Genomic DNA, 15,698 nt, shown 5'->3' on the forward strand with positions numbered 1-15,698 from the left:
AACCTGTACTTGTGTCTGTCCTTGTCTGAATTAGGACCTATTACCTGAACCTGTTTGTATCTAATCTGGATATTTCTCTAAAGCCTCTATTGTCATTAGCCGTACCCGTCTGCACTGACCTACCCATATACCAGCATCTGTCTGCATACCAGCCGTGGCTGCCAGTACCTGCTTGTCTATAAATCAGCTGAGCCAGACAGTATACCTACAGTACCTGCCTGCATCTCTTGTAACAGTGTCCTGTCCCCTTGGAGGTCAGATGCTACTGCTGGATGCCTGACCTCACCACTAGAAGCTCCAGTGAACACCAAGGTAACAGCTTAGTGATGCCCCTCCATGGTAAGTCTGGTCCGTGGCACAGTGGGGCCACGATCCACAGTCATTGATCTTACGATCATCTGAAGTTTCCTGGGAAACCTGGAGGTCTGGCGTCCCCCCTAGAAGAGGGTGTAGTGCTGAGTTGTCTATGCAGTGATTGACAGCTCAGTTGTCCAGTCTGGTGCAGGGGCGTGCTGAGCTGTCTGTGTTTTGATTGACATTTGGCCGTTCCAGATAGCTGTCAGCCATTACTTCAGCTAAGTGTGCTTTGTTACTTTTTGCCTTGTATTTTGCACATTGATCTATCGCTGCCTGGTCTTGAACCTCATTGTGACCATCTGTCTGTTTAATCCCTTTGCTCTGATCCACTATCCTCCTAGTACTTTTAGCTCAAACTGTGACCTGACTATTATTTTGTCTCTTCTCTCTATTTATAACGTACTCTCCTGGCTTTTAACCTCGAACTCCTTCACTATCCAAACTCACTGCTTGTCCGTGAGAGGAAACTCAGCATCACATCCGCATTTGTTTTACCCCCATTTTGCTTCCTTTTGCAGCACCCTAGCCCTTACTATGACCATTTTACAGCCATTTTAAAGCACCAAAGTTCGGATTGCCTTTGACCTCTATTGGGTTCAGGGTCAAGTTCGGAGACATGTTCAAATGCTGAACCAAACTTTGAACTTTAGTTCAGCCGAACATGAACGTCCACAGGTACGCTCATCCCCACTTATTATGCTTTCATCTTAGGTTTTGTCTGTTTAGCGGCCAGTGTGAACATAACCTTATACTGAGATTTTTACTGCCTCCATGGCAGCCTTAGTGCGCTTGAAAACACTAGCCAATGGCTTCTTGGCACTGCTGACACTGTGACCAGCTCATTTTGGCTGTCACTGTGGAGTAGTAACTGCACAATAATAATGTTTGAAAGGCTACAAACATTTTCCTGAAATGCTAAGTCTTCATAATTACCGTCATTCAGTAAACACTTATTATTGACTGAAGGCCCAAAAGATACACTATCTTTAGGCAATAACTGCAGTTTAAAACGTGCACACCAGTAATAAATCTGGTGCATTTTTGTACTTAATAAATCTTGTAAAGACATATTTGTCTAGTGATAGTATGCATCCTTTTTTTTATGTTGCACTAATTCATGTTCATTTGGTGACTGTACGTTACACTGACCCAAAAAGAAGGCCCAACGTATGCCAGAATTCTGATGCAGCTCCAATAGTAAATATGGGCTGTTTTTTTTTCTTTTTCCATTAAGCAAATATAAGGGATTTGATATAAAAAAAAATATTGTTTTGCAGCAAGTCATCCTTATTAATGTGCTCTATAAAGAAATAAAAACATTCGGTACATTCAAACTCTTTATTTGAAACACTGGAATTCGTAACATGGAGCAATAAAAACAACTTATAGTTGTAGAATGGTGGCAGGTCAATGACCAAATCTCCAGTATCTTCTCACTGGTGGAACGAGCAAGCAGAGGCCAATGCTGTAGATACAAAAAGAGGGAAAATTATTTTCAACACCATTCACACTTCCTCTAGTGGAAGCATGATCGCTTTCATGTGTGTCCAGTGTCTTCACAGGACTGATGATTTATGGGTTCTCACTGATCCTAATGGATCTTACTGACCTGTCGCTCCATTAGAGCTTTCAACTGCCACTACAAATTATATACACCACAGAAATTATTGGAACAGTGAGGTCCTCAGCTGTTTCCATTTTTTACCAAGAAGTCTAAATTCTTATAATATTTGTATTGTAAACTTTCAGCTACAAATATATACAGTATATTGTTTGTTTTCAGACCCTGTTCTTCCAGGAAAAAATGGAGTATTTTTGTTATACATATTACAAATCTGACCAGATTTTGGACACCCTATCATGGCATTTGAGATAATATTTGACAAATAATAAAGCAAATGATTGATCAAATTTTCAAACATTACATTTTTTAATGTGAACAGATGATTAATCACAATATGTACCTGAGTTGGGTAAGCAGTTGTTGTCTTTGTACAAAAGTTTGTATAAGGGTTTGCTGAGAACATCATCCATAATATCTCTATCCAGCATCCGATCAAACTCAACCAAGCATTGTGTGCGATCACTGAAGAGGAGGTTCTGGCCGTGACTTGAAGAAAACAACTGAAATATGTCCTTCTGGAATCCTTTCCATCCATAGAGAGACTAATTGGAAGCAAATGTTGAGATTAGAAGGATATCAGAATATTGCCACATTTAACTAATGCACCAATAGAAAGTAAAAATGCAACAACAGGCACCTGCACCGGATATATAACATCCAAATCACTGTGTATAATTAAATAACCAGGAACACAAAGCACAGTATTCTAAATGAAAAAAATTGTTGCACAGTGGGGAAAATAAGTATTTGATACACTGCCGATTTTTGTACGTTTTCCCAGCTACAAAGAATGGAGAGGTCTGTAGTTTTTATCGCAGGTACACTTCAACTGTGAGACAGATTCTAAAAATAAAAACCATAAAATCACATTGTATGATTCTTACATAATTAATTTGCATTTTATTGCATGAAGTAAGTATTTGATTACCTACAACCAGCAAGAATTCTGCCCCTCACAGACCTATTAGTTTTTCTGTAAGGCCGGAGTCACACTAGCGATTAAATCGGACGAATGCAATGCGATAAAAAAATCGCATTGCATTCGTCCCAATGTTATTCTATGGTGCTGCTCCCATCATGCGTTTTTTTGTCTGATCCGTTCCTCGGACCGAGACAATCGCAGCATGCTGCGATTGTCACCAATTTTCGGATCGGACTCGCCAATGCAAGTCTATGGGGGCGAGAAAAAAATCGGATGACAAACGGACCAGATGTGTGACTTGCGATAAAATCGCACCCGGTGTCCTTTACCAAAAGCCGGCAATTCTTTTTACAATACAGTAAAATCACACTGACCGGTTAAATAAAGAAACGAAAGAATAGATCTAGACACACACACACATACATATATATATATATATATATATATATATATACACACACACATGTCATATAGACACATTTATATATATATTTCTAATTCATACAGTTCTTCATAGCAGTATAGCCGCTGAAACATTTGCCGGCTTTTGGAAAATCATTCTCCTACCTGACATGAAATGACACGTGGTTTACATACAGTTAAGCATTTCATTTCATGTTTTTTTTTAAGATGTCTATGACTAGTAATTAAATGAGGGTTTGTGGGTTAAATTTTGGAGTTGTAGGGGTTAATTAAAGGGGTTAATTCATTGTTAAAAATTACGGGGACTCCCGCTGACGTCACTGAGGCTGCAGAGAGTCCCCGTAATTTTTAACAACGAATTAACCCATTTAATTAACCCCTACAACTCCAAAATTTAACCCACAAACCCTCATCTAATTACTAGTCATAGACATCTTAAAAAACCATGAAATGAAATGGTTAACTGTATGTAAACCATGTGTCATTTCATGTCGGGTAGGAGAATGATTTTCCAAAAGCCGGCAAATGTTTCAGCGGCTATACTGCTATGAAGAACTGTATGAATTAGAAATATATATATATAAATGTGTCTATATGACATGTATATATATATGACATATATATATATGTATTCTATGTGTCTAGATCTATTCTTTAGTTTGTGTTGGAAAACCTGTCATTGGGCTCCATTATATGTCCATTTTGCTAGCCTGCGAGAAAATCTCGCCATACGGATGTCAAACGGATGCTTAGATGCGAGTAGAATCGCATCATCACACGAAATTCGGCTGACAGACGGATCCCTGGTGAAGAAACATTTGTGCGATTTCGATCAGTCAAAATTGGACCGATTTTTTAATCGTTTAGTGTGACTCCAGCCTAAGAAGCCTCCTACTCTGCACTCATTATCTGTATTAATTGCACCAGTTTAAATTCATTACCTGTATAAAAGACACCTTTCCACACATTCGACAAAAATTACAGACATCTCCATTCTTTGTAGGTGGGAAAACATATAAAATCGGCAGTGTATCAAAAAACTTATTTTCCCCACTATATTTGTCACACGGATGGTGCATACAGATGTCACACTTTAAGTCATCTGTGTCATGATCCCAGTGCGGGTTGGACCCGCGCGCTTGGGGTTAATGTCTGGAGCCAGTGTTGGTGGACCGGCACTCCTGGGGTTAAATGTTATGATCCCAGTGCAGGCTCTTACCTGCACACCTGGGGCTTATTATTGTGGCCTCTCCTTGGTTCTGGGAGAGCTTTTTAGAGCCTCAGGAAGCTCCAATCCCCGTCAGTTATACTTTCACCCTTGGCAGAGTGTGTTGACCCCTGAGTGTGTTTGTGCTGTGTTCTTGTTTGCCTGATACTTTGGTTTTGACTTGGTCTGTTCTCTGGATACTGCTTGTTGGATTCTGTTTGGTACCTTCTATGTCTGTTTGGCTTTGACCGCTGCCTGGCCCCGACTATCCGTTCTGTCTCATCCCTGGTACTGTACTGCTATCTCTGTGTATGACCCCATTTGTCTGACCTGAGCATTCCTGTACTTGAGTCCTGCCAATCTCTGGCAGCAGGACGCTAAGCCCCGCCCCCTGGCAGTCACACGACCGTAGGTCCTTCGCTGCTTGCTAACTTCAGCGTCTCCAGGTCCTGTCTGCCTGAGTTTCCTGGCCGTATCTGACCCCGGGCCTCTCTGTAGTGTGGGTGAGTCCCTACTCAGCGGTGGCTGCCCGCCGGGGCTGACAGGACCGTGACATTATAACTGACCATTAAGTTTTTTGGGGGTTTTTGCAGAGAATTATGGATCCCATACAGTCTCTGGCTGAACAGATGAAAAATCTGAATCAGATGTTTCAGGGTTTATCTCTGGAGCAGCAAGCTCTTGCTCGTTCTCAGCGGCAGGTTTCTGAGAGTGTGGGGGGCTTTATCCGCTGGGTCTCTGGGGGCTGGGGTGAGTGATGTTGTTCTGGTGTCCCCGGAACCACCTGTTAAACTGCCTGACTTCTTTTCTGGGAACAAAAAAGAGTTTAGGATCTTCATGGAGGGTTGTAAACTTTTTTTTAGTTTGAGACCACGTTCCTCTGGGGACGAAAGTCAGAAGGTAGGGGTCATTATGTCCTTATTAAGAGGGTCCCCACAACCTTAGGTTTTTTCCCTTCCTCCCACTGCCCCTGAGAGAGTGTCGGTGAATGCATTCTTTGAGGCCCTCGGGCACATATATGATGAGCCGGACCAAGTACGATTCGCAGAGGACATGGTGATGAGTGTCTGTCAGGGGAAACACTCGGCTGAGTGGTTTTGTACTGAATTCCAACGCTGGGCCGCAGAGGTCTCTTGGGACGCCGCCGCGCTCCGTGGACTCTTTCGCAGAGGCTTGTCCGTGCGGCTGCAGGATGCCTTGGCGTTACATCCCCCACCTAACTCTCTCGAGGATGCCATGACCCTGGCCGTCCGGATGGACCGCAGGTTGCGGGCCAGGGGGGTGATGCAGGTGGAGACTCCATTGTTCCCCAGTGGAAAAGAGACTGTCTCTGAGCCCATGGACGTAGGCGCTCTCTCCCTGAAGGAAAAGGAGAGAAAACACCGGAGGCAAAAGCAGTTATGCTTCTACTGCGGTAAAACGGGACATTGGAAAAGGGAGTGTCCTGATTGCCCATCCTCGACCCGGTCGACGGGAAACGACTGGGTCTGGGTAGTCAGCGGAGAGACTACTCAGACCCTCAGGTACCCTTTTCCTCGTTTTCTAAGGTTTTGCTTCATGTCGAACTGTTAGAACAACCGTCCACTTTTTCCTCTACAGCCTTCGTGGACTGGCGGATCATCCATCAATCTTGTTGACTCCCAATTGGTCACACGCTGCAAGATAGGGACAGCTAGGCTCAAGGTTCCGATCAAGGTGGTGGCCATTCACTCCTCCCCCCTCACTAAAGAGGGAATTCTCTTTATGTCTGATATGTTTTCGCTCAGAGTGGGCGCTGCTCACGTGGAAAACTTAAGTTGTTTGGTTCTGGACAATTAACCAGCAGGATTGGTGTTGGGCATGCCCTGGTTAAAACGCCATAACCCAGTTATTAACTGGAAAATGGGGGAGATTGTTCAATGGGGGTTTAATGATTCTAAATTATATTATAAATCTGCACTGCTGGTTGAACCTGTTAAATCTGTGTCTGTGTCATCTGTCGAGCTGGGAGGTATTCCGGAGTACCTGAATGACTTCAAAGATGTATTCTCTGAAAGTGAGGCCGAGACGTTGCCACCACATAGACCCGTTGACTGTGCTATCGAGTTAGTCCCGGGGGCTAAATTGCCTAAAGCCTGTCTGTTTAATTTATCTGGCCCTGAGCACTTAGCTATGAAGGATTACATTACTGAGAGTCTTCGCAAGGGACACATACTTCCCTCAGTCTCACCTGTGGCGGCAGGGTTTTTTTTGTAAAGAAAAAGGATGGCAGTTTACGTCCCTGTCTCGATATTCGTGAGCTTAATAAGATTACTGTACGGAATACGTATCCCCTTCCGTTGATTCCCGATTTGTGTAACCAACTATCAGGGGCAAAATGGTTCTCTAAACTGGATCTTCGGGGGGCATATAATTTGATAAAGGTCCGGGAGGGGATGAATGGAAAACGGCGTTCCTCACGTCCGAGGGACTGTTTGAAAATTTAGTCATGCCGTTTGGTCTTACCAATGCCCCCGCCATATTTCAGAATTCCATCAACGTAGTATTCTCTGATCTCATTGGTCGTTTTGTTGTTATTTACTTAGACGATTTTCTGATATACTCCTCCGACAGTCATTCTCATCTGAAACAAGTACGAACTGTTCTCCTAAGACTGAGGGAAAACTATCTGTTTGTCAAATTGGAGAAATGTGTGTTTTTGTTCAGGAATTGTCTTTTTTGGGATTAATTATGTCCTGTGAGGGTTTTCGCATGGACCCCAAGAAGGTGCAGGCCATTGCGGATTGGGTGCAACCCCAAGATCTTAAGGGTCTTCAGCGCTTCTTGGGGTTCACCAATTATTACCACAAATTTATTCGGGGGTTTTCGCAGGTGGTCAAACCACTCACAGATCTAACATGCAAAGGTGCGGATGTGAGAAATTGCTCCTCGCTTGCAAAAGAGGCCTTTGCAACTCTGAAAAAATGCTTTATGTCTGCTCCTGTGTTAGTACAGCCAGATCCATCCAAACCATTTGTTGTGGAAGTGGATGCCTCCGAGGTGGGGGTGGGGGCAGTGTTGTCCCAATGGCCTGCCACTCTAACCAACCTCAGGCCATGTGCTTTCTTTTCCAGGAAGTTCTCTGCTGCTGAAAGAAATTACGATGTAGGCAATAGAGAGCTTCTTGCGGTCAAATTGGCGTTTGAAGAATGGAGGCACTTTTTGGAGGGTGCCAGTCACCCGGTTAATGTGATCACCGACCACAAAAATTTGTCATACATTGAGTCTGCTAAAAGACTAATGCCCAGACAGGCCCGTTGGTCGCTTTTTTTCCCGTTTTCAGTTTACTATTACATTTCGTCCAGGGTCAAAGAATGTCAAGGCTGACGCCTTATCTCGCAGTTTTCATCCTGTGTTTTCTCCTGAGCCACCGTCCTCTATTCTTCACCCTGGGGTTGTGTTAGCAGGGGTCTCATCTGAATTGGAACGGGAGATTGAGGGGGCCCAGTTGCTGGCTCCTGCGGCCAAGCCACGGGGTAAGTTGTTTGTCCCAGAGCAACTTTGCCTTAAACTCTTGCAGGAGTTCCATGAATCCAAGCTGAGTGCTCACCCTGGTATATCAGCCACCGTCTGGCGGTGGCTAGGATCTTTTGGTGGCCTACCCTTAGTTCTGACATAAAAAAATTCATTTCTGGTTGTGGGGTCTGCGCTCGTTCTAAAAGCTCTCATAGCCGGCCGGTGGGGGAGCTGATGCCCTTGGCAGTTCCCGAAAGACCATGGACCCACTTGTCCATGGATTTTGTAACCAATCTTCCTTCATCCAAGGGCAATACGGTGGTATGGATAGTGGTGGGCAGATTTTCAAAGCAGGCTCATTTTGTACCCCTGTCTGCACTACCTTCAGCTGAGACTTTATCCAGGTTGTTTGTGCAGCATGTGATCCGGTTGCATGGGGTACCCCTGAATCTGGTGTCTGATCGTGGTGTGCAGTTTGTGGCTAAGATTTGAGGTGCTTTCTGCAAAAAATTAGGGATGTCTGTCCTTTTCGTCCGCATACCATCCTGAGAGCAATGGTCAGACGGAACGCACTAATCAGTCGCTGGAACAGATCTGCTAGACAGAATGACTGGTGTGATGTACTGCCGTTGGCTGAATTTGCCTTCAATAGTCGGGTGAGTCAATCCACGGGTATGTCTCCTTTCTTGATCAATTATGGGTTCAGTCCTCATTTTGGTGAGTTTTCTCGTCTGGATTTGGGGTTTCCCAGGGCTGAGGGCTCTGTTCAGTGATTAAAGAATACATGGGCGGAAGTCCAGCGGAATATATCTAGGTCTCAAGGCAAGTATAAGTTTTTCGCGGACAGGAAACGAACACCAGGTCCCATGTTTCAGCTTGAAAGTTTGGCTCTCCACGCGAAACATTAAGTTGAAGATTCCTTCAGCCAAGTTGGGCCCCAAATTCATTGGCCCATACATGATTGTGGAAAAAATCAATCCAGTGGCGTACAGGCTGTGCCTTTCACCCTCTTTCAAGATCCCTAACGTCTTCCATAGATCTCTACTGAAACCTTTTGAATCAGTCCGGGGAGAGTCCGAGTCCGCTGCTCCTCCGGTTTTGGTTGAGGGGCATGTGGAATATGAGATTGATCATATTGTGGATTCCACGTTGGTACGGCGGTCAGTACAGTACCTGGTTCATTGGAAGGGGTATGGGCCGGAGGACAGGTCCTGGGTGCCGGTCCGGTTGATGCATGCGGATTGCCTGGTTCAGGCTTTCCATGCTAGGTACCTGGGCAAGCCTGGGGGTCCAGAGGCCCCCCGTTGAGAGGGGGGGTACTGTCATGATCCCAGAGCGGGTTGGACCCGCACGCTTGGGGTTAATGTCTGGAGCCAGTGCTGGTGGACAGGCACTTCTGGGGTTAAATATTATGATCCCAGTGCAGGCTCTTACCTGCACACCTGGGGCTTATTATTGTGGCCTCTCCTTGGTTCTGGGAGAGCTTTTTATAGCCTCGGGAAGCTCCAATTCCCGTCAGTTATACTTTCGCCCTTGGCAGAGTGTGTTGACTCCTGAGTGTGTTTGTGCTGTGTTCTTGTTTGCCTGATACTTTGGTTTTGACTTGGTTTGTTCTCTGGATACTGCTTGTTGGATTCTGTTTGGTACCTTCTATGTCTGTTTGGCTTTGACCGCTGCCTGGCCCCGACTATCCGTTCTGTCTCATCCCTGGTACTGTACTGCTATCTCTGTGTATGACCCCGTTTGTCTGACCTGAGCATTCCTGTACTTGTGTCCTGCCGATCTCTGGCAGCAGGACGCTAAGCCCCGCCCCCTGGCAGTCACATGACCGTAGGTCCTTCGCTGCTTGCTAACTTCAGCGTCTCCAGGTCCTGTCTGCCTGAGTTTCCCGGCCGTATCTGACCCCGGGCCTCTCTGCAGTGTGGGTGAGTCCCTGCTCAGCGGTGGCTGCCCGCTGGCGCTGACAGGACCGTGACAATCTGTATGCGGGATGTGCTGACATCCGTGCTGCAGGAAAAAAAATACAGACATATCTACGTGTGGGTCACACAGACACATGGTCCATGTTAACACACGGACATATGTGCTGCCCCATAGATTATAATGGATATACAGTTGGTACGGAAAGTATTCAGACCCCTTTAAATTTTTTACTCTTTGTTTCATTGCAGCCATTTAGTAAATTCAAAAAAGTTCATTTTATTTCTCATTAATGTACTCTCTGCATCCCATCTTGACTGAAAAAACAGAAATGTAGAAATTTTTGTAAATGTATTTAAAAAGAAAAACTGAAATATCACATGGTCATAAGTAATCAGACCCTTTGCTCAGACACTCATATTTAAGTCACATGCTGTCCATTTCCTTGTGATACTCCTTGCAATGGTTCTACTCCTTCATTGGAGTCCAGCTGTGTTTAATTAAACTGATAGGACTTGATTTGGAAAGGCACACACCTGTCTATATAAGACCTCACAGCTCAGTGCATGTCAGACCAAATGAGTATCAAGAGGTCAAAGGAACTCGCCAAGGAGCTCAGAGAGAGAACTGTGGCAAAGCACAGATCTGGCCAAGGTTACTAAAGAATTTCTGCAGTACTCAAGGTTCCTAAGAGCACAGTGGCCTCCATAATACTTAAATGGAAGAAGTTTGGGACCACCAGAATTCTTCCTAGAACTGGCCGTCCAGCCAAACTGAGCAATCGTGGGAGAAGAGCCTTGGTGCGAGAGATGAAGAAGAATTCCAAGATCACTGTGGCTGAGCTCCACAGATGCAATAGGGAGATGGGAGAAACTTCCACAAAGTCAACTATCACTGCAGCCCTCCACCAGCCGGTCATTTATGGCAGAATGGCCCGATGGAAGCCTCTCCTCAGTGCAAGATATAGAGTTTGCTAAAAAAAACACATGAAGGACTCCCAGACTATGAGAAATAAGATTCAGTAGTCTGATATGACGAAGATAGAACTTTTTCTTGATCATTCTAAGGCATGGTATGTGTAGAGAAAACCAAGCACTGCTCATCACCTGCCCAATACAATCCCAACAGTGAAACATGGTGGTGGCAGCATCATGCTATCTATTGTGCAAACAGAACACAGCCTATAGCACTGCAATGTTACACAATAATATACACTAGATACAAGGATTTTTGCCATGTGTAAACTGTTAATAAAACAAAAGTATAATATAAATATATTATATAATATTACAAAGTATATTCTATAGAAAAACTCAGGTGTATAACAAAGTACAAAATACACAACTTTTCACTGTGACAAAATGCTTTTATTGACTCAGTAACTTGTCTAGTGCGGTATCAGACACTTACTTGCTGATTGAGTGTAATTCGTACAACATCTCTGAGACTCTCCGGTCTGGTATAAATAGTTTGAGGAGAGATTCCTAAAAGTTTACATTTTTTGTAGTCACTAACAGGAGCACGAGATCCATCAGGACATAACAACTCAAAATCTGTGGATTTTAAATCCTTTGCCCAAAGTTCTGGATTTTTACCTGGAGGACAAATAACATCATTTGCAAACATCATCCAGAAATGCACAGGAAGAATTACCCGTATTAGTCAGATTCAGTCTTAGGATACATGACCACGATCAGGAACAGCAGAGTTTTGGAAGTGCGCTGTGTCCAAATCGCTGTGTCTTACGATACAAGCAGAGTGGATGGGATTCATAGAAATCCCATGCTCACTGTGCTTCTATTTGATGCAACGTAAACTTACCCGTGGTGCAAATTCACAAGAAGCAGCACGTTAATTTCTGTTGTGGAGATGCTAGTTTCCGCAACAGAAATTTCCACAACTGAATGTATTGAATGCGGTAAATCCGCATTGTTCACGGAAAACATGAGGATTTACCTGTGTGATTAGAACGCTGCACTTTGGACGCAGAGGAAATACACTGCTTCCAAAGCGCAGCTACACACGTGGCCAAAATTGTTGGTACCCCTCATTTAATGACAGAAAAGCCCACAATGGTGACAGAAATAACTTGAATCTGACAAAAGTGATAATAAATCAAAAATCTATGAAAATGAACAAATGAAAGTCAGACATACTTCCACAGAGTTTAAAAAGTAAATAAATAAAACTCATGAAATAGGCCTGGACAGAAATGATGGTACCCCTGAAAATAATGTGACAAAAGGGACATGTTAAATCAAGGTGTGTCCACTAATTAGCATCACAGGTGTCTACAATCTTGGAATCAGTGCGTGGCCTGTATAGAGGGCTACAGATACTCACTGTGCTGTTTGGTGACATGGTGTGTATCACACTCAACATGGACCAGAGGAAGCAAAGGAAAGAGTGGTCTCAGGAGATTAGAAAGAAAATTATAGACAAACATGTTAAAGGTAAATGTTATAAGACCTTCTCCAAGCAGCTTGATGTTCTTGTGACTACAGTTGCACATATTATTCAGAAATTTAAGCTCCATGAGACTGTAGCCAACCTCCCAGGACGTGGCCGTGGGAGTAAAATTGATGACAAATCAAAGAGACGGATCATACGAATGGTAACAAAAGAGCCCAGAAAAACTTCTAAACAGATTAAAGGTGAATGTCAAGCTCAAGGAACATCAGTGTCAGATCGCACCATCCATTGTTGTATGAGCCAAAGTGGACATCTTGGGAAATGACCAAGGAGGACACCATTGTTGAAAAAAAATTGTGAAAAAGCCAGACTGGAATTTGCCAAACTACATGTTGACAAGCCACAACAAAGCTTTTGGAAGACTGTCCAATGGACAGATTAGACAAAAATGGAACCTTTTGGCAAGTAACATCAGCTCTATGTTCACAGATGGAAAAATGAAGCATATTAAGAAAAGACCACTGTCCCTACTGTGAAACATGTAGGAGGCTCTGTTATGCCCTGGGTCTGCTTTGCTGCATCTGGCACAGGGTGTCTATAACCTGTGCCAGGGTACAATGAAATCTCAAGACTCTCAAGGGATTCTAGAGAGAAATGTGCTGCCCAGTGTCAGAAAGCTTGATCTCAGTCACAGGTTATGGGTCTTGCAAAAGGATAATGAGCCAAAACACACAGCTAAAAACACCCAAGAATAGCTAAGAGGAAAACATTGGACTATCCTGAAGTAGCCTTCCATGAGCCCTGACCTAGATCCTATAGAGCATCTTCGGAAAGAGCTGCAACATGCCTTCTGGAAAAGGCAGCCTTCAAACAAGAGAAAACTGGAGCAGTTTGCTTTTGAGGAGTGGGTAAAAATACCTGTCGAGAGGTGCAGAAGTCTCATTGACAGTTACAGGAATTGTTTGATTGCAATGATTGCCTCAAAATGTTGTGCAACAAAATATTAAGTAAAGGGTACCATCATTTCTGTCCAGACCTATTTCATGAGTTTTATTTTTTTTTTAAATTCTGTGGAAGCATGGTTGAAAAGCAATGTCTGACTTTCATTTGTTCATTTTCATAGAGTTTTGATTTATTATTACTTTTGTCAGATTCAAGTTATTCATGTGACCATTGTGGGGTATTCTGTCACTAAATGAGGGGAACCAACATTTTTTACCACGTGTGTATTTTCTGATAATGGGAATGTAGCTTAAGATATATATTTGTAAAATCTAACTTCTTGTTCTGATGCTTTCTTCATGTATCGCTTGAAAATATAAGTAAGTGCAAGTAATAAAACCTGCAGAAAGCACTGTTAGAGGAACATGTGGCTATACTGTTACAGGGAAGTGACTGCACTGTTAAGGAGTAACTAAACATTTTGAACTTTTTATATATATATATATATATATATATCCTACTGTGTCTTAGGAACACAGTGAGTGACAGCTCTGCCACCCAATAGATGGCAGGGTTGTGCAGGGCTGTCAGTATCGTGTATGGGTTTGCCCAGCCTCCCAATCAAGAACTCGGGCGTGTTGACCATCCCCATGCTAATTTAGGAGTGCCCGGCATTCCAACCAGATCATGTCTGTTTGACTTCCTCTGGGTGTCACCAGGTGATTGCCTGGCTATCTAGCTGGTTGGTAATGGTCAGACCATTGCCATTCGCTGCTTTGCTCAGTAGTGTGCATGCGTTGTGTGTTTCTGTTCTGCTATTCTGATCTTTTGCTGCCTGACTAGAGATGAGCGACTTTGCCTTTTTTTTCGGGACGAGTCGGGTTTCATGAAACCCGACCTTCTAAAAAGTCAGGTCGAACGAAATCGGCCGACTATAGGGAAAAGTCGGAGGCCGACTGAAACACGAAACCCAATGCAAGTCAATGGGGAAGCAAAGTCGGCAGGGAGTGGAGAACAGTAAACACACCTACAGTGCTCATTTCAATGCCAACGACATCAATTCTTATTACTTAAGCTTGGCAACCTTAATTTACTTTATAATAATAGTTTACGCATTGAAAACTGGGGGTTATTTGGCTAAAGTTGTGGGGGAGGGGTAGGGCTGGCTCCAGGTTTTCGTGTGCCCTGGGCCAAAGAGTGTCAGTGCACCCTTTTAACACATACCACAATTCATAATGCTCCGATACGGCACAGAAATATAGGTATAGTACAATGAAAAATACTTCACTTATTACATGACATGACAGATATCTATTTTAAATTCTACAATAGCTCAAAAAACGGACAGTATATTACTCCATACAGTATTATGGTCACCACATGGTGCGCCATACAGAATAATGAGCCCCATATATTTCTCCATACAGAATAATTGGTCCCATATAATGTTCCATACAGTATATGATGAGCTCCACATAATGCTACAGTATATGATGGTCTCCATGGATGATGCTCCAGTGTGTTATGGGCCCAAATAATGCTCCATACATAATCGGCCAGATTTCTAATGCTCCAGTGTATAATGGTCCCCGTAAATGCTGCTCCAGTGTCTGATGTCCCCCATTTGGAATGCTCCAGTATATGGTGGGCGAAATGGATGATGCTCCAGTGTATGATGGGCCCCATATATCATTCTCCAGTGTATATTGCTCTGCAAAAAATGCGACCAACATTTTACAAAATTAAATACCTCTCCTCACTGACACTGCTCTACTCTGGACTTGCCATTTTAAAGCTCTCTGCACTTGTACTGTTTCGGTAGAGGGCATACAGACGTGAGGTCATCGCGCTCTGTAACCTGAATGTCACTGTCAGGAAAGGCGGAAGACGTCATGGCGGTGGAGCAGGGAGAGGTAAGTATTGCAAGTGCTGTGCCCCTGAGCAAGCAGGGAGGACCCACTCATGGGCGTTGGTACTGGCATGGTTCATTTTAATGAAGGTTAGATCATCAACATTTTGGGTCGACAGACGGGTCCTTTTTTCTGTCAGGATTGACAGCAGCACTGAAGACTCTTTCAGATAGCACACTACCAGCAGGGCAAGCGAGCTCCTGTAAGGCATATTGTGCCAATTCAGGCCATGTGTCCAGTTTTGAGGCCCAATAATCAAAGGGGATTGACCTTTGAGGGAGAACCTCGATATGGGAGGCGAAGTAGTTTGTAACCATAGTTGATAACTGCTGTCTCCTGTCACTTGCAATTGATTCTGGATTAGCTGTCGTGTGCGCGAGACTTGAGAAATCAGACCACAACATGGTCAGGAAACCCGTCTCCAACGCCAGTTCGGCTGTGTGCATCATGAACACCTCTTCCATTCTGCCCACTACGGCTCGTGGGAGAACCTGCTCCGCTGCTGTG

General features: G+C 43.9%; 1 protein-coding gene across 1 annotated transcript in view; it reads right to left on the reverse strand.

Moving 5' to 3' along the window:
• Positions 1-1,681: 1,681 nt before the first annotated feature.
• Positions 1,682-15,698, reverse strand: part of LOC141091158 (saxiphilin-like) — a 244,216-nt gene continuing 230,199 nt past the window's right edge. The window contains exons 18-20 of the mRNA XM_073576562.1: positions 11,338-11,522; positions 2,322-2,523; positions 1,682-1,822 (exon numbers count right to left, since the gene is read on the reverse strand). Of these exons, the coding sequence (XP_073432663.1) occupies positions 1,791-1,822; positions 2,322-2,523; positions 11,338-11,522 (419 nt within the window). The 3' untranslated portion in view covers positions 1,682-1,790. The remainder of the gene's footprint in view (positions 1,823-2,321; positions 2,524-11,337; positions 11,523-15,698) is intronic.

This window comes from Dendrobates tinctorius, unplaced genomic scaffold (genome assembly GCF_039654945.1).
Source record: "Dendrobates tinctorius isolate UK_male_01 unplaced genomic scaffold, ASM3965494v1 ptg000049l, whole genome shotgun sequence".
Taxonomy (NCBI): Eukaryota; Metazoa; Chordata; class Amphibia; order Anura; family Dendrobatidae; genus Dendrobates; species Dendrobates tinctorius.